The 21,330-nt window shown below is 35.2% G+C and overlaps 1 protein-coding gene across 2 annotated transcripts in view; it reads right to left on the reverse strand.

Annotated features, from left to right (window-relative positions):
- Window positions 1-21,330, reverse strand: part of Ncam2 (neural cell adhesion molecule 2) — a 410,880-nt gene that overhangs the window by 147,314 nt on the left and 242,236 nt on the right. For both annotated transcript variants that reach the window (XM_028859839.2, XM_028859840.2), the window contains exons 5-6: window positions 19,414-19,551; window positions 8,880-8,997 (exon numbers count right to left, since the gene is read on the reverse strand). In XM_028859839.2, the coding sequence (XP_028715672.1) occupies window positions 8,880-8,997; window positions 19,414-19,551 (256 nt within the window). The remainder of the gene's footprint in view (window positions 1-8,879; window positions 8,998-19,413; window positions 19,552-21,330) is intronic.

Consider the following 21,330-nt stretch of genomic DNA (forward strand, 5'->3'; position numbering starts at 1 on the left):
TTTATTCTTATTTTACTTTTCTCAATTTTTCCTTTACCTTTTCAGATATTTCTATTTTTAATTTATGATTTTCAATTTGCAAACTGAATTATAATATGACACATTGACTTAAAACACTCAGAATCTGTCTGTGGTATAGATATTAACATTCCCATATCAGTTTAAATTTCAATTTAAAAATTCTAGATGATTACTTTAAAATCTTCCTACAAGGAAACACAGCAAGACTTTTATGTATCTGCTGTGGAATACTCCCTTACACTGTATGAATATATGTCACTGTGATTGGTTTAATAGAGAAGCTGACTGGCCAATAGTTGGGCAGAAAGAGATTGGGCAGGAGAGCCAGAATAGGAGAATGCTTGGAGGAAGAAGGGAAGAGTCTGGAGTCGACAGCCAGATGGAGAATGAGTCAGACATACAAAATGGAATAGAGGTAAAAGCCATGAGCCTCAGGGCAGCACCTAGATAAATAGAAATGGGTTAAGTTTTAAGAGCTAGTTAGTAACAGTCCTGAGCTATTGACCTATCATTTATAAGCAATCTTAAGTCTCTGTGTTGGTTAATTGGGAGTAGTTGGTCAGGAAAGGAAAAGTCTGCCTACAATATACCATTGAATCTTTCAAGTGAATTCTATTAATACTTAGAGCATGGCAACAATGCCAGAAACATCAAAGTCATTTTCAAAATACACACCTGGAATATAAGCAATGAAATTATAAGATGATATAAAATCTTGTAGTTAATAAATACTTAATGTAACTACCAAATGTTATCAGAAATTAAGAGTATGCATACCCACAAACTGGAAAGAAAACAACATACTCACAAATTAACCAATACCAAAAATAATATTTAATGAAAAATTTGGATAGAAATTATAAGATGTTTGATGTAAATAAAATTCAAATTTAATTTTCTAAAATCAACAATGTATAATTAAAGCAATATTTCTAGATAAAAATATGATTATATGAGAAGGGTGAAAAACTTCAATGGCATAAATGTTACCTAAAAAGAAAAGAGAAATTAAATGCAAAGTACACAGAAAAAAAATAACAAAAATAGGAACAATATTCACTGAAACATAAAAAATAAAAGACCGATTAATGTCAATTAAAATTTGGGTATAACTATATCTAGACAGACAAGATGAAGAAGGAATAGAACAAGGAAGCAATTGTGAAGTAAGCAAGACAAGAGAAGCAAGAACTTGAAGTAGTACAGAAATTAAATGCATAACAAGGTAATAATGAATCATGCTAGGCTTTTACATGGCATTAAAGGCCATCAACACATTTGTGTAAAAACATGCCAGTAAAGACTGAAGAATATAGAAAGAAATGACCTCAATAGCCCTTTACTCGAGGAAAAAAAAAAAAAAAGCATTATGGTGTGACCTGCGGCCAAGAAAAGGAATGAAAAATTGGTTTAGCAAGTTTAAGAAATAACCAGGCTTACTTTTCAACTTTGCCATGAAATAGTACAGGGACATATACTTCCTTACTGAAAGAGATCATCTTGATTATCAGCTGAAAGACATCTGGAATTGCCATGAAAAGAGACCTTTGTGTATCTGTGAAGGAGTTTCTAGAATAAGATTGCTAAAGTGGTAGCTGGCTAGTCTAGGCAGCACCATTCCAAGTCTGGGATTCGAAACTGAATAAAGAAGATAAAGGTGTCTGGCTGGGCAGAAACATCCACCGTTCTCTGCTACCTACTGCGGATGCAACTGAATCAGAAATTTTGTGGTCCTCTGCCATCCCTTAGTGGAAAGAAACCTCAACTTGGGAGCCAAATTACTGTCTTCCTCTCCAAACTACCTATGTTAAGTGTTCTGCCAGGAAACAGAGAAGAGTAAGTAACACACTGATTCATTCTAGGGCCGGTGTTTTCCTGACCTTTAACAATTCAAGACCAAAACCAGGATCACTGAAGACCCAGTAGCCATTAAGTTATCAGCATCTTAATTCTTATAATGCCTAAGAAAGACATCAGACTTTGAAAAGGTGAGAGTTTTTTTTAATTTAATTTATTTACTTATTTTAGATCCCAACCAGTTTCCCCTCCCCCTCTCTTCCCATTGACTCCCTCCTACCCCTCCCATCAATCCACTCCTCCTATCATTCTGTTAAGGAAAGGGGAAGGCCTCCCATGGATATCAACAAAGCATGGAAGATCAAGTTACAATACACTAAGCATCTCCTCTTGTATTAAGGCTGGGCAAGGCCGTCCATTATGAGGAATAGATTCTCAAAGCATTAGAGACAGCCCCTGCTCTCACTGTCAGGAATTCCACAAGTAGACCAAGATACACAACTGTCACATATTTGTAGAGGGCCTAGGTAGGTCGCATGCAGTCTTCCTGGTTGTTGGTTAGACTCTGTGAGTTCCTATGATCCAGGTTAGTTGTTTCTGTGGGTTTTCTTGTATTGTCCTTGGCCCCTCTGGCTCCTACAATCCCTCCCTTCTCTCTTCAGCTGGATTCCTGACTGTGGCTCTCTGCATCTGTTTTCAACAGTTCCTGGATGAAGGCTCTCTGATAACAACTGAGGTAGTAACCAATCTGACCACAGGAGATGGCCAGTTCAGGCTGTGAATCCACAATTGCTAGGAGTCTTAGCTGGGGTCATCCTTGTAAATTTGTGGATGTTTCCCTTGCATTATTTTTCTACATGACAGGGAAATGCCAGCTCCCTGTCAGTCATCTCTTTCTATAGTCCTCCCCTGCACCTTCCCCTCAACCTGATCCCTCATGTTCTCATCCCTATGCAGGAGATCCATTCATCCCTCTTTGGGCCTACTTTTTATTTAGCCTCTCTGGGTCTGTGGATTGTAGTATGGTTATATTTTATAGTTAATATCTACTTATAAGTGAGTACATACTGTGTTTGTCTTTCTGGATCTGGGTTAAATCACTTAGGATGATTCTTTTCTAGTTCTATCCATTTGCCCTCAAATTTTATGATGTCATTGTTTTTAACAGCTGAGTGATATTCCATTCTATATATGTACCATATATTCTTTATCCTTTCTTTGGTTGAAGGGCATATAGATTGTTTCTAGGTTATGGCTATTATTAATAAAGCTGCTATGAACATAGTTGAGCAAGTGTCCTTGTGGCATGATTGAACATCCTTTAGAAACATGCCCAAGAGAGGTATAGATGAGTCTGGGGATAGATCAATTTGCATTTTTCTGAGACACCAACATATTGATTTACAAAGTAGCTGTACAAATTTTCACTCCCACCAGCAATGGAGATGTGTTCCCCTTGTCTCACATCCTGTCTAGCACAAGCTGCCATTAGCGTTTTTGAACTTAGCAATTCTAATAGGTGTAAGATGGAATGCCAGAGTCATTTCGATTTGCACTTCCTTCATAGGTAAGGATGTTGAACATTTCTTTAAGTGTTTCTGTTGAGAATTCTGTTTAGGCTTGTAGCTCTTTTTAAAATTGGATTACCTGTTGTTGTTGTTGTTATTGTTGTTGTTATTTATGAGAAAATCCAGGATAGCTAAAACAATTCTGTACAATAAAAGAACCACTGGAGATATCATCATCCCTGATCTCATGTTCTACTGAATAGCCATAGTAATAAAAAAAATTGCATGGTATTGACATAAAAACAGAATCAAATCAAAGACCCAAACATAAATCCACATACCTATGAACACCAGGAATTTTGACAAAGAAGATAAAATTCTACAATGGACAAAAGAAAGCATCTTCAACAAATAGTGCTAGATATACAGGATATCATCATGTAGAAGAATACAAATAGATTGATATCTATCACCCTGCACAAAACTCAAAAACCAAGTGTGTCAAAGACCTCATCATAAATCTGATTACAGTGAGCCTGATAGAACAGAAAGTGGAAAATAGACTTAAGCACATTGGCACAAGAGACAACTTCCTGAACAGAACACCTTCAGCACAGAACCTGAGATTGTCAATTAATAAGTGGGACCTCACAAAACTGAAAAGCTTCTGTAAGGCTAAGAACACTGTCAACAGGACAAAATGGCAGTCTAAGGCATGGGAAAGGATTTTCACCAACCCTACATCTGACTAGGGATGCTCTCCAACATATAAGAATAGCTGAGTTTGAAAAGAATGCTTTGTGGTATTTACTTTGAAAAACCAATAGAATCCACCCAGTTAACTGGCTAAATTATAACATGATTCTATAGAGTATTTATTTTTACTTTAATTTTTTCATGCAATTTATTTTGATCTACTCTCTCCCTCCCCAGCTCCTCCCTGAACTTCTGAACCTCCTTGTTCACCCAACTTCATTGTCTTTCTCTCTCTGAAGACAAATACTTTGTAGTTCTGATGAACCTGAAAATGTGTTCTAAAGGAACATATAGAGGGATGATTACTCTGTATTTGTGCTGTCTTAAGTTTACATGTCCCCAGGCACTGCTGTCTGCTTTGTAAACATTATCACCGCATTCCAACTCTGGTTCCTTCTATATTTGTGTAACATACAAAGCATGTTCTTATATCCATATGAATATTGGCTCTCTAACCATTTTAGGTGAATTAATTTGGAGACAGAGACTTCAAAAATTAAAAAAAAAATAAAACAAGTTTGTGTTTAAATAAGTGACACCTGCATTTGATGGATAGTATGTGTGTGTGATGTCTGACTGATCATTGAACTCCATAAATCCATATGGTATTTTTTTCTCCTCTCTAGCACTGGTATTACAAGAACAAAAGTGCAAACATACAAGTCTTATGTGGATCGTGGGCGTAAACCTTAAGTTGTCATGGCTACATCATCTCTCTATCTCAAGGAACCTATATTCTTTTAAAAAAAAAAAAAGCAGCATTTATATGCAGTGAAAAGGATATGATAGGATAAAGTAAAGGAGTGGACATCAGGATGCCAGGGAGATAGTCCTCATCCGAAACCAGTCCCAGTGGCATGTTGTTCTTGGATACCCAGCCTCCAGAAATGTGGAGAAATACATTTCTGCTCTTTCAGCTACCTAATATATTGTTTTGCTGTTGCTGTTTTACAGCAGCCTGTGGTTACTAAATCAGTGGACTCTCATCGTATCACTTGTATGTACCATCTCTGCTCATCAGGTTGTCTGAATCCCCAAGTGCAACTAACTCTATTCCCCAGTGCTTACAAGAATTTATTTTCATAGTTTTGATATGTTATATCTACAGACAAATGGGATCAAATAAAAGCTTTTCAGTAAAAGTAAATATATCTCTACAAATGTTACAATAATACAATCCTATTCTCCCAAAACTTTTTTTTTTTAAAATCAGACACCAAGAAAATCTATTTGGATTCTAAGCACTCTCCATTATCACCAAAAAATGACATTTAAAGACATACAGATGAGAAACCATAGATATAAATATGGAAAAGTAAACGTATTCTGGATTTTATTTATTTTAGTTCTTATGATAATTTTATTTCCAAAAAGCATAAGAAAATAAGTTTGAGTATGGAAATGCATGAACTGTGAACCAATGGCTGAGGAGCCCCCATGGAACTGGACCAGGCCCTGTGGATAAGTGAGACAGTTGATTAGCTTGAACTGTATGAGGAGGCCCCCAGGCAGTGGAGCCAGGACCTGTCCTTGGTGCATGGGCTGGCTTATTAGAGCCTGGGGGCCTATGCTAGGACACTTTGCTAGCTTTGGTGTAGGGAGGAGGAGACTGGACCTGCCTAGGCTGAGTCTACCAGGCTGGGCTGACTCCCCAGGGGAGACCTTGTCTTGGAGGAGGTGGGAATGGGGGTGGATTAGGGAGGAGGGCTGAGGGTTGGGAGAAAGGAGGACTGGGAAATCCATGGCTGATATGTGAAATTAAGTTAATTATAAAATAAAAATATTAAATAAAAAACAAAGTGTTCCTGTGCTTTCCTATTTATTTCATTCTAAAATTCTGACAAGTTGCTTCTGACTTTACAATACAGAGTTTCATAGCTCCAGCACACCTGGAGCACCACAGATTTAAAAAAAAAGAAAGAAAAAGAAAATATGTTTGAATAAATTAAAAGGCCTAACAGGAGCTAAATATCTCTGGACATATATAATCTTTAGGGTCATGATCACTATTTGCTCTTGTCTTGGGATGAATGGCATAAGAACTTTTCTGTGACTCAATTAGGTGTACTATGGACCCTTAAAGAATTTTGGGAATATAGTACTCACTGAGATACATGATGATTGCCTGGGCTTAGTATGCTAATGTCAGATGAGCAACCCAGTAAAATACTATTACCAAGAATTAATATCTGCATAGATTAATTCCAATCACCTTGTTTATAGAATCCTACTGTGCTAAAGTCATAAACAAGATAAAGATCTGAAATCATATTATCAAAATATGTTAAATAGAAAGCAGTGAAGAATAGTTGTGGATATTTATTGTTTTTAAAATCAATTACAAAGTATAAATATTGCCAATCTTATCATTGCATATACCAAATATAGTTGTTAAGTTTCAAACCCAGAACAAACAGCTGAGGTGTCTATTTAACATATCAAAGCTGGACCTGGCCACTATGTTCTTCCAGCATCCCTCAGTCCCTACCTGTTACAGGGTATGGTTTGCATACTCTACCCTCTACTCTGAATTTTCCAGTTCAGGGGTTGGGCTGCCCTTCCCCCAAAGGTTCCTCCCTATATAATCCAGACATTTTGATCACATGGCTCTTCCCTTTTGGACCTCTGGCCTCCTGGCTGCTGTACCTCATTCTCCTCTGCCCTGTCTCCTCTCTTCCTCCCGCTTTCCCGCTCCCACATGACCCAGCTCAATCTAGTAATGTCCACCATGGACTCTTCCAGATATCCCTGCCTCTGACTCTGCTTTCTGCAATATCTATAATAAACTTTCTCCTCCACCATTCCTAGGCGCAGTCATGTCCTTTCCTTTCCGTTTTTTTATTTCTATTTTTCATTCAGCATCAACTAATAACTTTGTGATTTTTTTTTGCAATTTTTCATTTATAAGCATAGCAATAGTTACACATCTTAGTGTTCCTGCAATAAACTGTATCTTCCCATTTTACTTTTATGATGTGCCGGTATGTATAAAATGTTCATTTATGCATACATTTGAAGCCGGAGTATAATATAGGGTGTCACATTCAGGAATGCTGCCACTTGCTTCTGTACAGGATTTAGCATTGGCCTCACCAGTTACCCTAAAGTGGCTGGACAGTGATCCTCTGTGATTCTAATGTATCCACCTATGTAGCATTGATTTTACATTATCAGCATGCCTGCATTTTCATACAGACAGACTCTAACTCAGGACCTCATGCTTATGAGGTAAGCACTTAATTGACTGAGCGATCTCTTCAGCCTCATAAACTGCACTCTCATGGTTATGCTTAAGATCATCCTGCTTGCGACTTCATTGTCTTCAATTTATTCCTTTGAGCAACAATCAATGACAATAGAGTAAATAAAAAATGTGCCTGGTAATAATAGATTCAAAAATTTAAAATAATAGAAGTAAACAGTCAAAGAATAATTTTTAGAATATACTTGCTATTCTGTTGATTGAGAATTTTTTTAATTAAAAATAACTTCTTAAAATGTCATCTATATAACTATTTTTAAATTAGTACAAAGCCAGGCAGTGGCGGCACATGCCTTAAATCCCAGCACACTGGAGTGAGAGCCAGGCAGATCTCTATGATTTGAGGCCAGCCTGGTCTACAGAATGAGATCCAGGACAGGCACCAAAACAATACTGAGAAATCCTGTCTTAACAAAACAACAAAAAACAAAAATAAATAAAAATAAATTAGTACAAAAAGAGAACATGTAGTTATTTTCATATAATAAGTGATTTTGCATCCAAACAATACCGCTAAAACATCCATTATCCATTTTAATACAGACTGTATTCCAGTAATAACACAGAGATTCTATCAGCAGTAAGGCTGCAGAGCCAACATTGAACAAAAAATTAACTCTGAACCCCCAGTAAACATTCTCTGCCAGTATTTCACTCAGGAACATTACAGTCCCTTCACATGCTGCACTCTGTCTATGCAATCTAATCTACTTAGCCAATGACTAATAGCACCTTAGAAGGGCAAGATGCCTCATTGGATCAAAGTACTCACAAGTTTGCAAACCTAAGTTCATTCCAGATCCCACAGTGAAAGGCAAGAACCAGCATTTGAAAGTTGTTCTTTAATTCATAAACATGCCAAGGTTTGTATATACTTGTACTGTCAAACACACACACACTCACACACACAGTGAATCATTTTTAAGAACCATTTTTCATTAGTTCTATTATTTATGAGCTCTAAAACAATTACATCATCCCCTAACCTATTCTTCTTCTAAAATCTTCCATAAGACCCTCCTTGTTCTTTTGCTTTTCTTTTTATTTTATTGAACACAGTTTTTTTTTTTCATACAATATGGTTTGATTTTGGTTTCCCTACCCCAAACTCCTCCCAGATCTTCCCTATGTCTTCTCTCATCAAAATTCAAATCCTTTGTTCCTCTTTCTCCATGGAAAACAAAAAGTTGTCTAGAACATAAAACAAAATGTAAACAAACTAGAATAGGACAAAAGAAAACAAACAAACAAACAAAGGAGCCAAAGCAAAAGCTGTCTTTCAAATCCATGGTCTCTTTTTAAAATATTTTTTACATACATATGTGTTTATGTACACATATATTCCAAAATAAAACCCACTCAGTCTATAAAATGTTACTTGTTTGTGTGTTTTCGGGGATGATCATTTGGTGTTAGATAACCTTTATTTCATATGAGACAAGACAATGTTTGTTTCTTTCCAAATAATTACAATTTCAAATATTCCTCTGTGAGTCTTATGAGCACCACGCAGAAGACATGGGACCCTCACTTACCTAAACCAAGAGATGGTAGGATCTGGAGAGCCTGAGGCCCTGCAGGTTAAGGTCATCTCTTCTCCTCTCTCTGCAGTAGCATTGAAGGACTTCTGGGGCATCACAATTGCTGGTGGAACTGAAGGAGGAAAGACACAGAGTAAAGAGATGCCACCAGAACACTGAATCACCAATATTTTGCCACTATCTTTTAGTGTTTTGGTTCTCCATAGTTACTTTCTGTTTTCACAGAGAATTAGGGTCAGCGATAGTTTTTCTTGTGCATAATAGGATAATTCACCATGTTATTAGTGTAGTGTCCCCCAATCTGTTAAACAGTGAATTGTGTATTTTAGTGAACACATATACTGCATGAAATATGTCTCACACAAAGACATAGCAGCACTGACTTAATCCATACTGAAATCTACTTTCAGCATAAATGGATTTCCTATTCAGGTTCTTATTGGTCTATGTAATTCCGTAGGCCATCATTCACTGTTTCAAGACAGGGCTTTCAAATTAGGTGTCAAACCATAATGTTCTTTCTGATTAACTACACTTAATTTCTTCAAACAACTATAAAACATTTTATGAAGAGAAACTGCTTCAGCTATAGAGTATGAAAATAGATTTTCATGAACAATTCAATTTTAAAATTAAGCTTCCTCAATTTCGAACTAATTACGTTGCAAAATTGTACACGCTGCACATTCTGGTCATGTTGAAACTGTGGCTGAAATGCAGTGTTTGCAATAAACAAGTCGCAGACTTCCATAGAACTACCTCAGTTTCAAAGTAAAGCTGGAGCTGAGACTCAAGGCACATCCCCATGCCCTTAAAGTGTATATGATAAAGTAAAACTTGTAAAATAAATATTAATAGATTGATTACTTTATATATATATAAAACAACATAGATAGCTTTATATTTGATTATAATTGCATATCTTTTGAGTAGTGTTCAGTTTTGCATTGATAAGTCACTGTCCCATGGACATTGAGAAAAATAACTGATATGAATCTTAGTAACTAAAAACAGTACCTCACATTTTTGCCTTTACAAGGGTTGGTATAGGGATCATGCTCTTACATGAAATAGCATAATAATAATTACCACTATTCCTAAAAGTGGACTTTTATAGATACTAACTCTTAATTTTATGGGTATATTCATTTCACTCTTTATATCTCATTTCCTTTCTGTTGTAATTATAGACACAATATTTTTTCACCCTATAACCTACTACTTTAACTATGTGTCTTGGAAGCGAACATTAAATGATGTTTGTCACAGTTTCTGCTCTTTAATTCTTTTTCATTTTATATTACAACATAATAACAAGATCCCCCTTCCCTTTTCTCATTCCAAATGTCCCATATACCTCTCCCCACTCTCCTTCATATTAATAGCTTTTTTCATTATTATTTTATGCATACAATACTTATATATTTCTATTTATAACCTGTTCAGTTCACATGTCAATTGGATGCATGTTTTCAGGGTTGCTTTGTATGCATTGGATAACCAATTCTATGCCTCTTTTCTTGTTTTTCACATCTCTCTCCTGGGTATTGTGCTCTGGTCTTAGAATTAAGCATAGAATTATAGTGTCCTTTCTTTTTTCTTCTGGCTAGTAATGTTTGTGTGAATTCAGGAGTGCAACAGTCCTGCCATGTCCAGAAGTTTGTAGTTATCTTGCCCAATCTGTGACTTAGAGCTTTTCTGCCCTTGCTCCTGTGGTTTTCTTGAGGCCTTGGGAGTAGAAGTACAATGGAGATGTCCCATGACGGTTGACTACATTCTACTGTCACTTATTCTCTGGACTTCACCAGTTTGGGGGTCTATAAACAGTACCATCCACCTAGTAAAGACGCTACTCCAATGAGGGTAGCATTTTGTTGGCATAATTGGCTTACCTTTTCCAATTTTTAAATGAAGTTGAAGGAATGGCTAAATTATTTTTATTGTAGCAATACATATTTTATCACACTACAGAAAACAAATATATTAACAAAAACCTCTCCATTATGTTTTTAGATGGAAACACTTCTGCGATAGAAGAGAGCTTTCTAGTTCTCTTTCTGTTGTTGCTGCTAACCAAAAGAGTCTGTTCAATATTTGTCATAATTTTATTTTCAATAAACTTTCCAGGTTGGGAAAATATTACTAGTTATGTTTTCCATCACACAGATTTTGATATGGAAATATCTGTTCTTATGTTACAGTGTAAACCAACAGAAGAGTAGTCTCACTGGGGATTTAATACCATATTCTGAAGATCAATTACTAGGCTGCTCGGATTGATGTGATACCAGAAAAAAAAAATCTTATCATGGTATTGTCTTTTGCTGTTTTAATTGGTTTGGTTTTTTTCTTCAATTTTTGGGGGGACATAATACAAATTCACATCTCACAGCTCTACCAATATAGTTTTTATTTTCATTACATGTATTTTTTTTTTTAATATATGCTTGCTCATACACTCATGCCATGCAGTGATGATGGATGGCAGAGGACAACCAAAAGGAATCGGTTTTCTTCTTCCACTATGTGTATCTCAGTGATCAAATTCCTGACATCAGGATGGGTGGTAAGAAAGTTCATTTACTGAGCCATGTCTCTGGCCTGGCTTTTGGCACTTGAACAAATTCCTATTTTTCATTTATGGTGATTATCAAGATAAAATGTTATAAATTTTATTTGGAGCTAAAAATGTAAGTTCTAAATAGGCTTTTTCAAATAGAGCAGATGTCAAAAGTCTCAAAGAATTTGTTTCGCATTCTTTGAGTTATAAATGTTCATTGATTAATTTGCAGTTGTAGGCCATACGACTGCATTGGGCATCTTTGGAATAAAGTTAAATATAATAGTAATCCACCATGTGGGTGCCAGGGATTGTGGATAAGTCCTCTTAAAGAGCAGCCAGTGCTCAGAACTACTAAGCTAGCACGCCAGTCCCATTTTTTGCTTATGTTTACATTTTGTGACCACTTTAGAAAGTTACATAATGCATAGCAGTCCATTATTGCAAGATTGGGTGGACTGGATTGATATTTAACACCTATGTATTATAACATCTGTGTATGAACAAAGAAATTATGTTTTATCTTCGGGTCTTCTGATGAGTTCAGTAGCACAAGACTGGTCTCATTACATGTAAACATTGAAAAAAAAAAAAACCAAAAATGTGAAATGACTCGGGAATCACAATGCAAACCTTATTTTAATTACTCAAAGAGGATATCGAGTTATTCATTTTAAATTTAATTATTAAAATTAATCTTTTTATAAGGAAGCATATATCCTACTGTTATGAATTACATCTTTGTCATGTTTGTATAATTGATCTCATATAATAACATGTGAAATATGATGTCAGTGCAGTGTAGACTGTGAATTAAGTTAATTCATTAATATAAATATTCATAGTAATCTGGATAAAGTGATTACATTCCAGTAGTCGTATCAGGTCGGTTTGAAATTATATCTACACTCAATCTCAACTCATTTAATCTTTTTGTTCTCTTTCTTATGAAAGATAAACTTAAGTCACACCTAAATTTTCATTATTATCTGTTATGGTTACTTGCAATAAAATTGATTTTCTCATTGATGGAGATTGATCAACCTAAACTGATATTTAATAAAAACTATTTTTAGACCTCAAAACATAAAGAATTTAACACATTTATTTTATTCAATGATAGACATAAAGTAATGTTAAAATTCCATTTGAAGTCTAGCTCATTGCTTAAAATGATTTAAGTAAGTATATTTAGTTATTTTTGGTAAACATTTCTGAATTGAGAACAACCATCAATGTCAGAAAAATCAGTATTTCATTTCTGTTTTGCTCTAAAACCTATTACTATGCCCTCAAGTTTGGAAAATGATAGCAAATATGGGATAATTGCCAAATTTTAACTTCTAAACTATCAGTAAAATGAGGCAGTGATAGAACCGTGATCACATAGTTAACACTGAATTTTAAAATGAAGTTTACTGAGGAAAAGCAGTAGATCTGACATCCTCAGCTAATAATAGTTAAGAAGAATAGTTCTAGTATATGATTTTTAAAAGTATATTAACAATGGAGCAAAAATGTTCTAATATTAGATAACAACAAAATCTGTGGGAATATTTGGGCATATAATGATTAATTTCAAGTCAGCTGAAAGATTCATTGCTACAGGTTGTATAAGGGAAAATTGGTTTACAATTCAGTTGTAGAATTTCAGTGTTGACACAGATTCTGGGAAGGCTACCACTTGATTCTTAGCCATAATAGGATCCCTGGAATATGTGATGCGCAGGACAATTCCCTTAGCAGGCCTGAAATCGTTACCTTCAGTGGGAGTTTTCACCTGTCCTATACAATCCCCTAGCTTGTCTTGAAGTTCAGTGAGAATTTCACTGACCTGCTTCACTCAGATGTTGGTTGACAGAGAAAATAAGACATTGTCTGCGCAAATTGGGCCCATGAGAGTCTTGCACTGTTTCTACTTGCTCTGCTCTATCCTTTACTTTCAAATAAAACTTTAACTGTGTATACCCTGTGGAGTGTATATGGGCAGCCTTTTCAAGCAGTTAGTCTTCAGAAAAAAAAAATACAGATGTAGAGCTAGTGGAATGAGACGTTGTGAGGAGAAAATTACATGATTAGTAAGATCTTTGTCCTTTGATGGATAGCTTGCTAGAGCTAAAGGATGGGCTAAACACTAGAGGGGAAATGGAAATTGGCTTAGTCTTAAAAGAAAAACAGAGGGCAGGACAGAAAAATAGAAGTTGGAGGAAGGGGAGGAAAGAAAGAGAGAAACAAAAGAGATTAGGAGGGGGAGAAGGCAGTGGAAGAGAGTGGGAGATGGGCAGTAGGATGAAGACAGACAAAGAGTAAAAAGAGAAGGAAAGGCATGGTATGAGGAGCAGGGAGCAGAGGCCACAGCAGAGAGTAACATAAAAAAGGAAAAATAATTGTAAAAAGACAAACTAGCATAGGGAATAAACACTGTGCAAGACTGGGTACTTTTCTGTTTGTTTTAATTTAATGTGAATTCTCTCTGCTGAGGTATTTTCACTATTATAAATACACATGTGTTAGATAATTATCCTTTTATTAAACAAGACAACATCAAGCAACAACAATTTTTTAAAAGGAATTCCAGCCATAGGTGCCTTTTAGAATGATTGGTCTTGAAGCTATTTGCCAAATCACCATTTGTTTCAACACATTTGAGGAGAAGAATACATGAGTGTCTCTTCAGATAACTCTAAGATCGATCCCCTGATGTATTTTATTAATATACTGTTAGATCATACTTTGATTGTTATATTTTCCCCTACTGATTCATAGAAATGTTTAAAAAATATTGTTATGTCTAGTAACACTTTATTTTTCTTCTCTTTTTTGTTTTGTTTTCTTTTTCCCTATTGCTATGGTCTGTTTTCCAATAAACAATAAATGACAGGTGTCCCGGGTTGTACTTTACCATCTTAATATATTATAACACCACCACCACCACCAACAACAACAACAACAACAACGACAACGACATCATGAGTTGGTCCCTACTTGACCAGTGGAATACATCTGTAAATTAGGGGAACACAGATGGGACACTGGATTTACAGGTGAGAAAATGCTGCCTTCTTGTCAGAGGTTAGAGACTAACAACATTATAATGCAAGAGGAAGTCTTAACTAGATGAAACACCATGACCAAAAGCAAGTTGGGGAGGAAAGGGTTTGTTTGACTTAAACTTACACTCTGCAGTCTATCACCAAAGGAAGTCAGGACAAGAACTCAAGTAGGGTAGGAACCCAGAAGCAGGAGCTGATACAGAGGCTATGAAGGACTGCTGCTTACTGGCTTGCTCCACATGGCCTGTTCAGCCTGCTTACTTATGGGATCTAGAAACACAAAGTGGCCCTGTCGCCATCAATCACCAATTAAGAAAATATCCTACAGTTGGATCTTATGGAGGGATTTTCTTAATTGAGATTTTCTTCTTTCCAGTGACTCTACCTTATGTCAAGTTGACATAAAATTGTCAGCACAACTGATCCCTTTTTAATTTGACACACATTCACATTGCTATTAAGCCAAATCTTTCCTTTCTTACTAAATGTCAAAATCTTGCATTAACATCACAATATAATATTCCAAATTTTAAAATTCCCACATCTTTAAAAATTCAGTCTCAAGCCAGGCAGTGGTGGCGCACGCCTTTAATCCCAGCTCTTGGGAGGCAGAGCCAGGCGGATCTCTGTGAGTTCAAGGCCAGCCTGGACTACCAATTGAGTTCCAGGAAAGGCACAAAGCTACACAGAGAAACCCTGTCTCAAAAAACCAAAAAAAAAAAAAAAAAAAAAAAAAAAAATTCAGTCTCCTTAAAATTCAAATTCTTCATAGGGGTAAAGCCTCCCTTGGGTAGTCAACACAGGCTGGCATACCAAACTGGGGCCTAACCAAGCCCCTACTCCCCTGAGTAAGGCATTATACCATAGGGAATGGGCTCTAAACGGCCAGTTTGTGTACCCAGGATAAGTCCTGGTCCCATTGCCAGGAGATCCACAAACACATATTTAAAAGTAAAGTCTCTCAACTGTGGGATCCTATGAAATCAAAAATAAATTAAACACTTTATTACTTCTAGAGGGAAGAACCAGGACACAGCCACAAAATACACAAAGCAAACTCCAAAAAACAAAGTAACTCAGTGTCTAATTTTCTTGGATTCACTCACAAACTTCAGGGCTCCTCCAAAAGGCTTGGATCACTTCTACATCTGCACATTCTGCAGCACACACAACTTATCTTCTAGGCTTCAACTCCACAAATGCCGCTCCTCTTGTTGTTCATCCTATTATAGTGGCATCTCCAAAACCTGTGGTCTTTGTCTGTAACTATCTCCAGTAGTCTCCCTGAGACTCTTTTCATGGTGCCAGACCTCAAATTCTATGGATCATCACTTCAATCCAGTGTCTTCAGCTGCCACCAGAGCTTAATCTTCATCAATTGCCTCACCTGGCCTCTCAGAGTGTCAAGTCTCAGTTTTTCCCCATGACCCCTTCATGATTTCAACACCAGTACTATCTAGGTGACTATTACCATGTTCAGCAGCCAGGACGAGTTAAACCTTAGCTGCTCTCGAACACAGCTTTAGTATGTTCTCGGGAAGTACCACCAAGAAGATTCGGTGTCAACAATGGTGCTAGTTTCTTCAGCTCCAGCTGACCAACATCAAATATCCCAGCAAAGCAAATGCTTCACTCTTCCTGAACTTGGCATAAATTGTATATGGTATTTTATACACTATTATTAAAAGTTATCTCATAAATTATAATATTTGCCAGCTGTCTTCATGGTTGATTCAGGTAAACCATTGACACAAATATTAGGCTATCTACTGCCTTTTCTATTTATTGATGCTTAGGATTTTATGACCTTTCATACAAGTACTGTTCCTCATTTTCTTGCCCTACAGAAATGAGTTGATACAAGAAAAAAATCAGAGATCAGAGCCCAAGGATCATTGAGGAAAACTTCACACTACAGCTGCACACTTACACAAATATATCTAGCCATGATCATCTACTGTTGATTGTGGCATTTGAAAAAGAGGAACATAAATTGCCTTAATGTTATATTTCTAGATAATTTTCATCTGACCTCAATTGTTCCTATTTCCATTACACCAAACTTGAATCTGTGGTTAGTGGGTCATTTTCATAAATTTACCAAAGATTTAGGAAGGAAGGTGCATCATTTCTATAGGAATAACCCTGTACTGACTTTAAATTTTAAATTTATACACCCTGTTTTTTAATATCTAAGGACATTTTCAGAGTAGTGGTGGGGAGCTGAAAATCAGACAGGACAGAATTATTTTGATGAAAGCAAGGGAAATTACACTGGCTTCATTTTAAAGAGCATATATATGATTTTTGTATATGTTTCTGTATATGCATACCATAATTATCTGGTTTCAAATCTTAAAGACTTTACAGAAAAGCTTGTTATCTTATTCAATACATTTATGTTGATGTATTTTTTAATTATCTGGCAGACTATTCAAGAGTTAAGCAAGATATAATCATAAAAGGAATGCAACCACTATGTCTCCTCTTCAATGAATGTACATGCACATTTATACATGAATTATTAATTCAGTCTAAGCTACTTAAATGATACTATTCCCTTTAATGAGTCTTGTAAGTGTACAATTGCCAAATTGAGCAGAAATATTTAAATTCACACCTTATTAGACTCTGTTAGCTTGTGCTATACTGGAAACCAAGAACACTAGGCATCTGGAAATGAACCTTCATTGTTGTCAGGTGCAATATGACATCTTAGATCATGTAATGCTTAATTATAGCTTTTCACATTCATTTTCTTCTCCATTAGTATGGGTTCCAATTACTGGCTGTAATTCTGTACCTCTGAGAGCTTTCTACACTTCTCCCATACTTCCTCCTCAAAGAATACATAATCACCCCATAGAAGGCAGTAAGAGTTTTAAGGACATACCCAGAATGCTTCATGGCCTGCCTCTGTTTCCAGCCATATTTAACCAGATCCCCAATCCATCCAATACCTCCATTATATTTATGCTCCCCGAAATAGTGTATTCTACTCACATTTGTTTTGCTGTGTTCATACTCATGGTCAGTTTTTACTGTTTCTTTATGATTATGCTTTTGTTTGCAACCTGCTTCTTCTCTCCAAATTCTAAGAAATCACACTTTTTCATTATTAGATTTCTTCTGAATATCAAGGGATCATTCTTATTCCAGCTATATTGGTGGCACTTGTAATTTAAAAATCCCTCTGTGATTATGTATTACAACTATTTTGGTATCTTTACATCTTGAAAACAATAGTGGATGGTAATACATTTAGTTAAAATTGAGTGTGAGATAAAAGTCTAAGTGTCTTAGCAAATATGATGTGACCTTAGATCTAAGTCCAAATATGACATAGGATGAAACAAAAATTCATGTATATAGCTATTCAATTAATTCATAAGTACAAAAAAGATCAATTTTGAAACTAAAGTAAAACTTGTGAAGTTTGATTTTAAAAAATTCATAAGGTGACAAACTTTATAATAAATATTCACTATCTTAGAAAAAGAGGTAAACTGTCTAGAACACCCAGTGAAATAATTTCCATTTGGATAGCAGTCAAAACTAATTGTGAGATGAAGAAACAAATACTTGTTATTTCATTTTCATGACTTGATGTGTAAAAACAAATTATAAATTTCATTTCTCATATATATATATTTTATTTCATAAGAATTATGTCTCTACATCTGTATATAAGCTATGAATTTATTTTCATTTTTTTTCAATATGGCCCACAGATTGATGAAATACATATTTGGGTCACGAAGAAACTAATAAGAGAAGACTAATAAAGGCCAAATCGTAAGGGGAAAGCGAGTGACAAGTAAATGAGAAAGGCTAGATTATTAATTGGAAAATAGTTGTTCATCAAGACAAAATTTGTAATTTAAGAAAGAGAAGATAATATGTGAGAAAGTCTTTATTTATTTATTCATTTATTTACTTTTTTTGAAGTCACAAAGTTTCTATTGAAAAATCTATGAGAGTCAGGAACACTCAGAGTACTGTAACAGAGGCATGCCCAGGGAAATCTTTCTGAGAAGCTTGAGGTTTAGAAGACACCAATGAAAGGAAGAAGAGTCAATAAGTTTGAACTAGAATGAATTTCCCAGCTAAGTCAAAGACCATGTAAGAGAAAATCATAGTTATCTGATGCCATTGGTCAATGTGTCTCCTTGACATGATCCAACTGCACCACAAGCAGAAGCAATCAATACTGGAATTTGTGAACACTTATTTTACAGAAAAGACGTTCCAATTACTTGAAAGTATTAGAGTTTGTGACCGTAAAGAGAAAACATTGTTAGTTAGCATTGTTCACCCAAAGAAGATCAGTTTTCAGCTGAGTCTGCATGGGAAAGGGCTTCTGGGTGATCAACCAGACGCAGACAAAAGGGTGTCATTTGCATGACTGCTTTTGTGGCCGGCAAGATTTCCACATATTTACCTTCATGTACACTTTAATACATAAGAATAAGTAAACAGAATATAAGATTCTACTTTTAGTGAGGAATTCATGTGAGGAAATTGAAGATTTAAATGAATATTATTCACTAAAAAGTAACAGTATTAACTTAATTATTAAAGTTGGGGAAATTCAAATAATGAAAAATTAAGTGATACATACATCATAGAAATTTAAGTATTGATCTAATAAGAGATGCCATTATGTTCCAGTGTTGTGTTCTTTTAGCTACATGCCCAATAAAGATCAAGAGTACTATACTGAAAAGTGAGGATATCTAAGAGTGGGTCTAGAGTTGAAATGTAATACAACTAAGGCCATTAATAAAATTGGTGAATTCTTACCGGAATAGATAACATTGACTAGGGGTGTATTTATTGTTGATTTTATAGTTTCCCTTCTAACAAACAGTGTTGAAATATACAACAGAATGTGCAGAAATAATTTTTAGCTTACCATTAACAATAACAATGATATCCCGGAAATCAATCTCTCCCCTAGCCTCTACTCTTCCTTCACATCTGTATATACCTTCATCACTTTTATTGATGTTGAGAATCTGCAAGTTATTGTTTGCAAGCACAGCAAACCGATCTGAAAAACAAGCAAAAGAGAGGAAATGACATCAGTTATTGAGGCTGAGTTCAGAGCATTCTGACTTCCTAAGAGTTAAACTACAGCACTTTTCTGACACCATCCAACTTTTCATCAACCAAAAATTCAAATTTGAAAGTAAAATGTAATTTCACAACTTCAAGTTTCCACTCTACCTCTGCCTTTTTATATCCCCCTGCTTAAAATACATTCAAGACTTTATATCCACATAAAATGGTCAGGCTATTATTTTTATCCTTGGTGCTCTGAATGCAGAAATGATACACAAAAGAACAATGCAAGGAGCTTCGATATTGCTGATCTGACAACTTTTAAGTGCAAACAGTCACTTGGCTGTACAAAACAGTTAGAAAATTTATTGAACATCTTTCCCCAAGAATAATTAAACTGCCAATTTTTCTATAACCAGAAAAGACAGCCAAGTGACATGCTAATGTGCAAACCACATAAAGGATATAAAAATGGTTATGACTTGAATTTATTTAAGTACTGTTTTGCAAATTACAAATTAATCTTCTTTATGAATAATCAGATACAAGCATTAATTTTTATTTCAAGGTTCAATTTTGTCTGTTCATATATGCACAAAGGTAGGCTGAAAAGAAACGTGTTATTTGTATTATTGACTGCTAAAACTTATTTTTGTCTTCTTTTATTTTACTTGGTGAATATGAAAGTTTTTCCTGCCTGCATATATGTGTACCAGGTGCATGTTCTTTGGATCCTGTGAAACTTGGTTACAGATGATTGGGAATTGAACCTGAGTCTTCTGCAATAGCTACTCTTAATCATTGAGCATCATTGGACCAGAAGTGCTATGCAGTGTTATGTATAATTATCTCAGATGCTTAGGCATCACCCTTATTTAAAATCATTATCAATTTTTTTTGTAATATCAAGGCTTTCTTTATTATGTAAATGTTACTTTCATGTCTAGTTCTACTGTGTTAAGGATTTTAAATAAATATTATTATTTTGTTTCAGAATTTCATCTTGCACAGTAAATATCATATGTTTTATTCATTAATGAATCCATAATAGCACTGGACATCAAGTTTTGAATAGGTATACTATTTAATATGTTGGTTATTAAAGTAGATATAATCTTTACTAACTTTGAATATGTGCATCAAACAGAATTTCTACCAGTAAAGAGAAGAAAGTCCCTACAACATTTATTGTCTAGATGCTACTTTTTCTTGTCTGGGTCAAGTTTATTGATTTTTATCTATCTTCTGGTTTAATAGAGATGCCTGGAAATCACAGAAGACATTTGTTAAAAATAAAGGAAAAAGTTGTCACCTGGGAGTCCTGAAGTACATCCATGCTAAAAAGTAGATGTTGTGATGGTAGGGGAAAAAAAGAAAAACTATTATTATCCACACCTATTCAAATGCAGCTGTTATATAAATTGCCATAATTTTTTATGGGATGTAGAGTTTTTTAGAGTCAGAAAAAATGAAATATTATTGCTCAAGTAGTAAGTTATTAAAACAGGCAAGCAAGTGGTCAGTGTTACATAATAGATACTTATTTGAGATGAAAATGTGTAGATTAAGTGGCTGCCTCAGAAAGAGTACAAATTATGAGGATAAAGACATTGTTTTCAGGTGTGTCTTTATATATAAAGTATTTATAAAATTTTTCATTATACTTATTTCTTTTGTTTTAACCTAAGACAACCAAAACATTTTTGCAGAGGCTTTCCCCAGTTAAGTGAAAATGGAAACATGAAATTTCTTCACCATAGAAAACGAG

This window comes from Peromyscus leucopus, chromosome 12, assembly GCF_004664715.2.
Source record: "Peromyscus leucopus breed LL Stock chromosome 12, UCI_PerLeu_2.1, whole genome shotgun sequence".
Lineage (NCBI taxonomy): Eukaryota > Metazoa > Chordata > Mammalia > Rodentia > Cricetidae > Peromyscus > Peromyscus leucopus.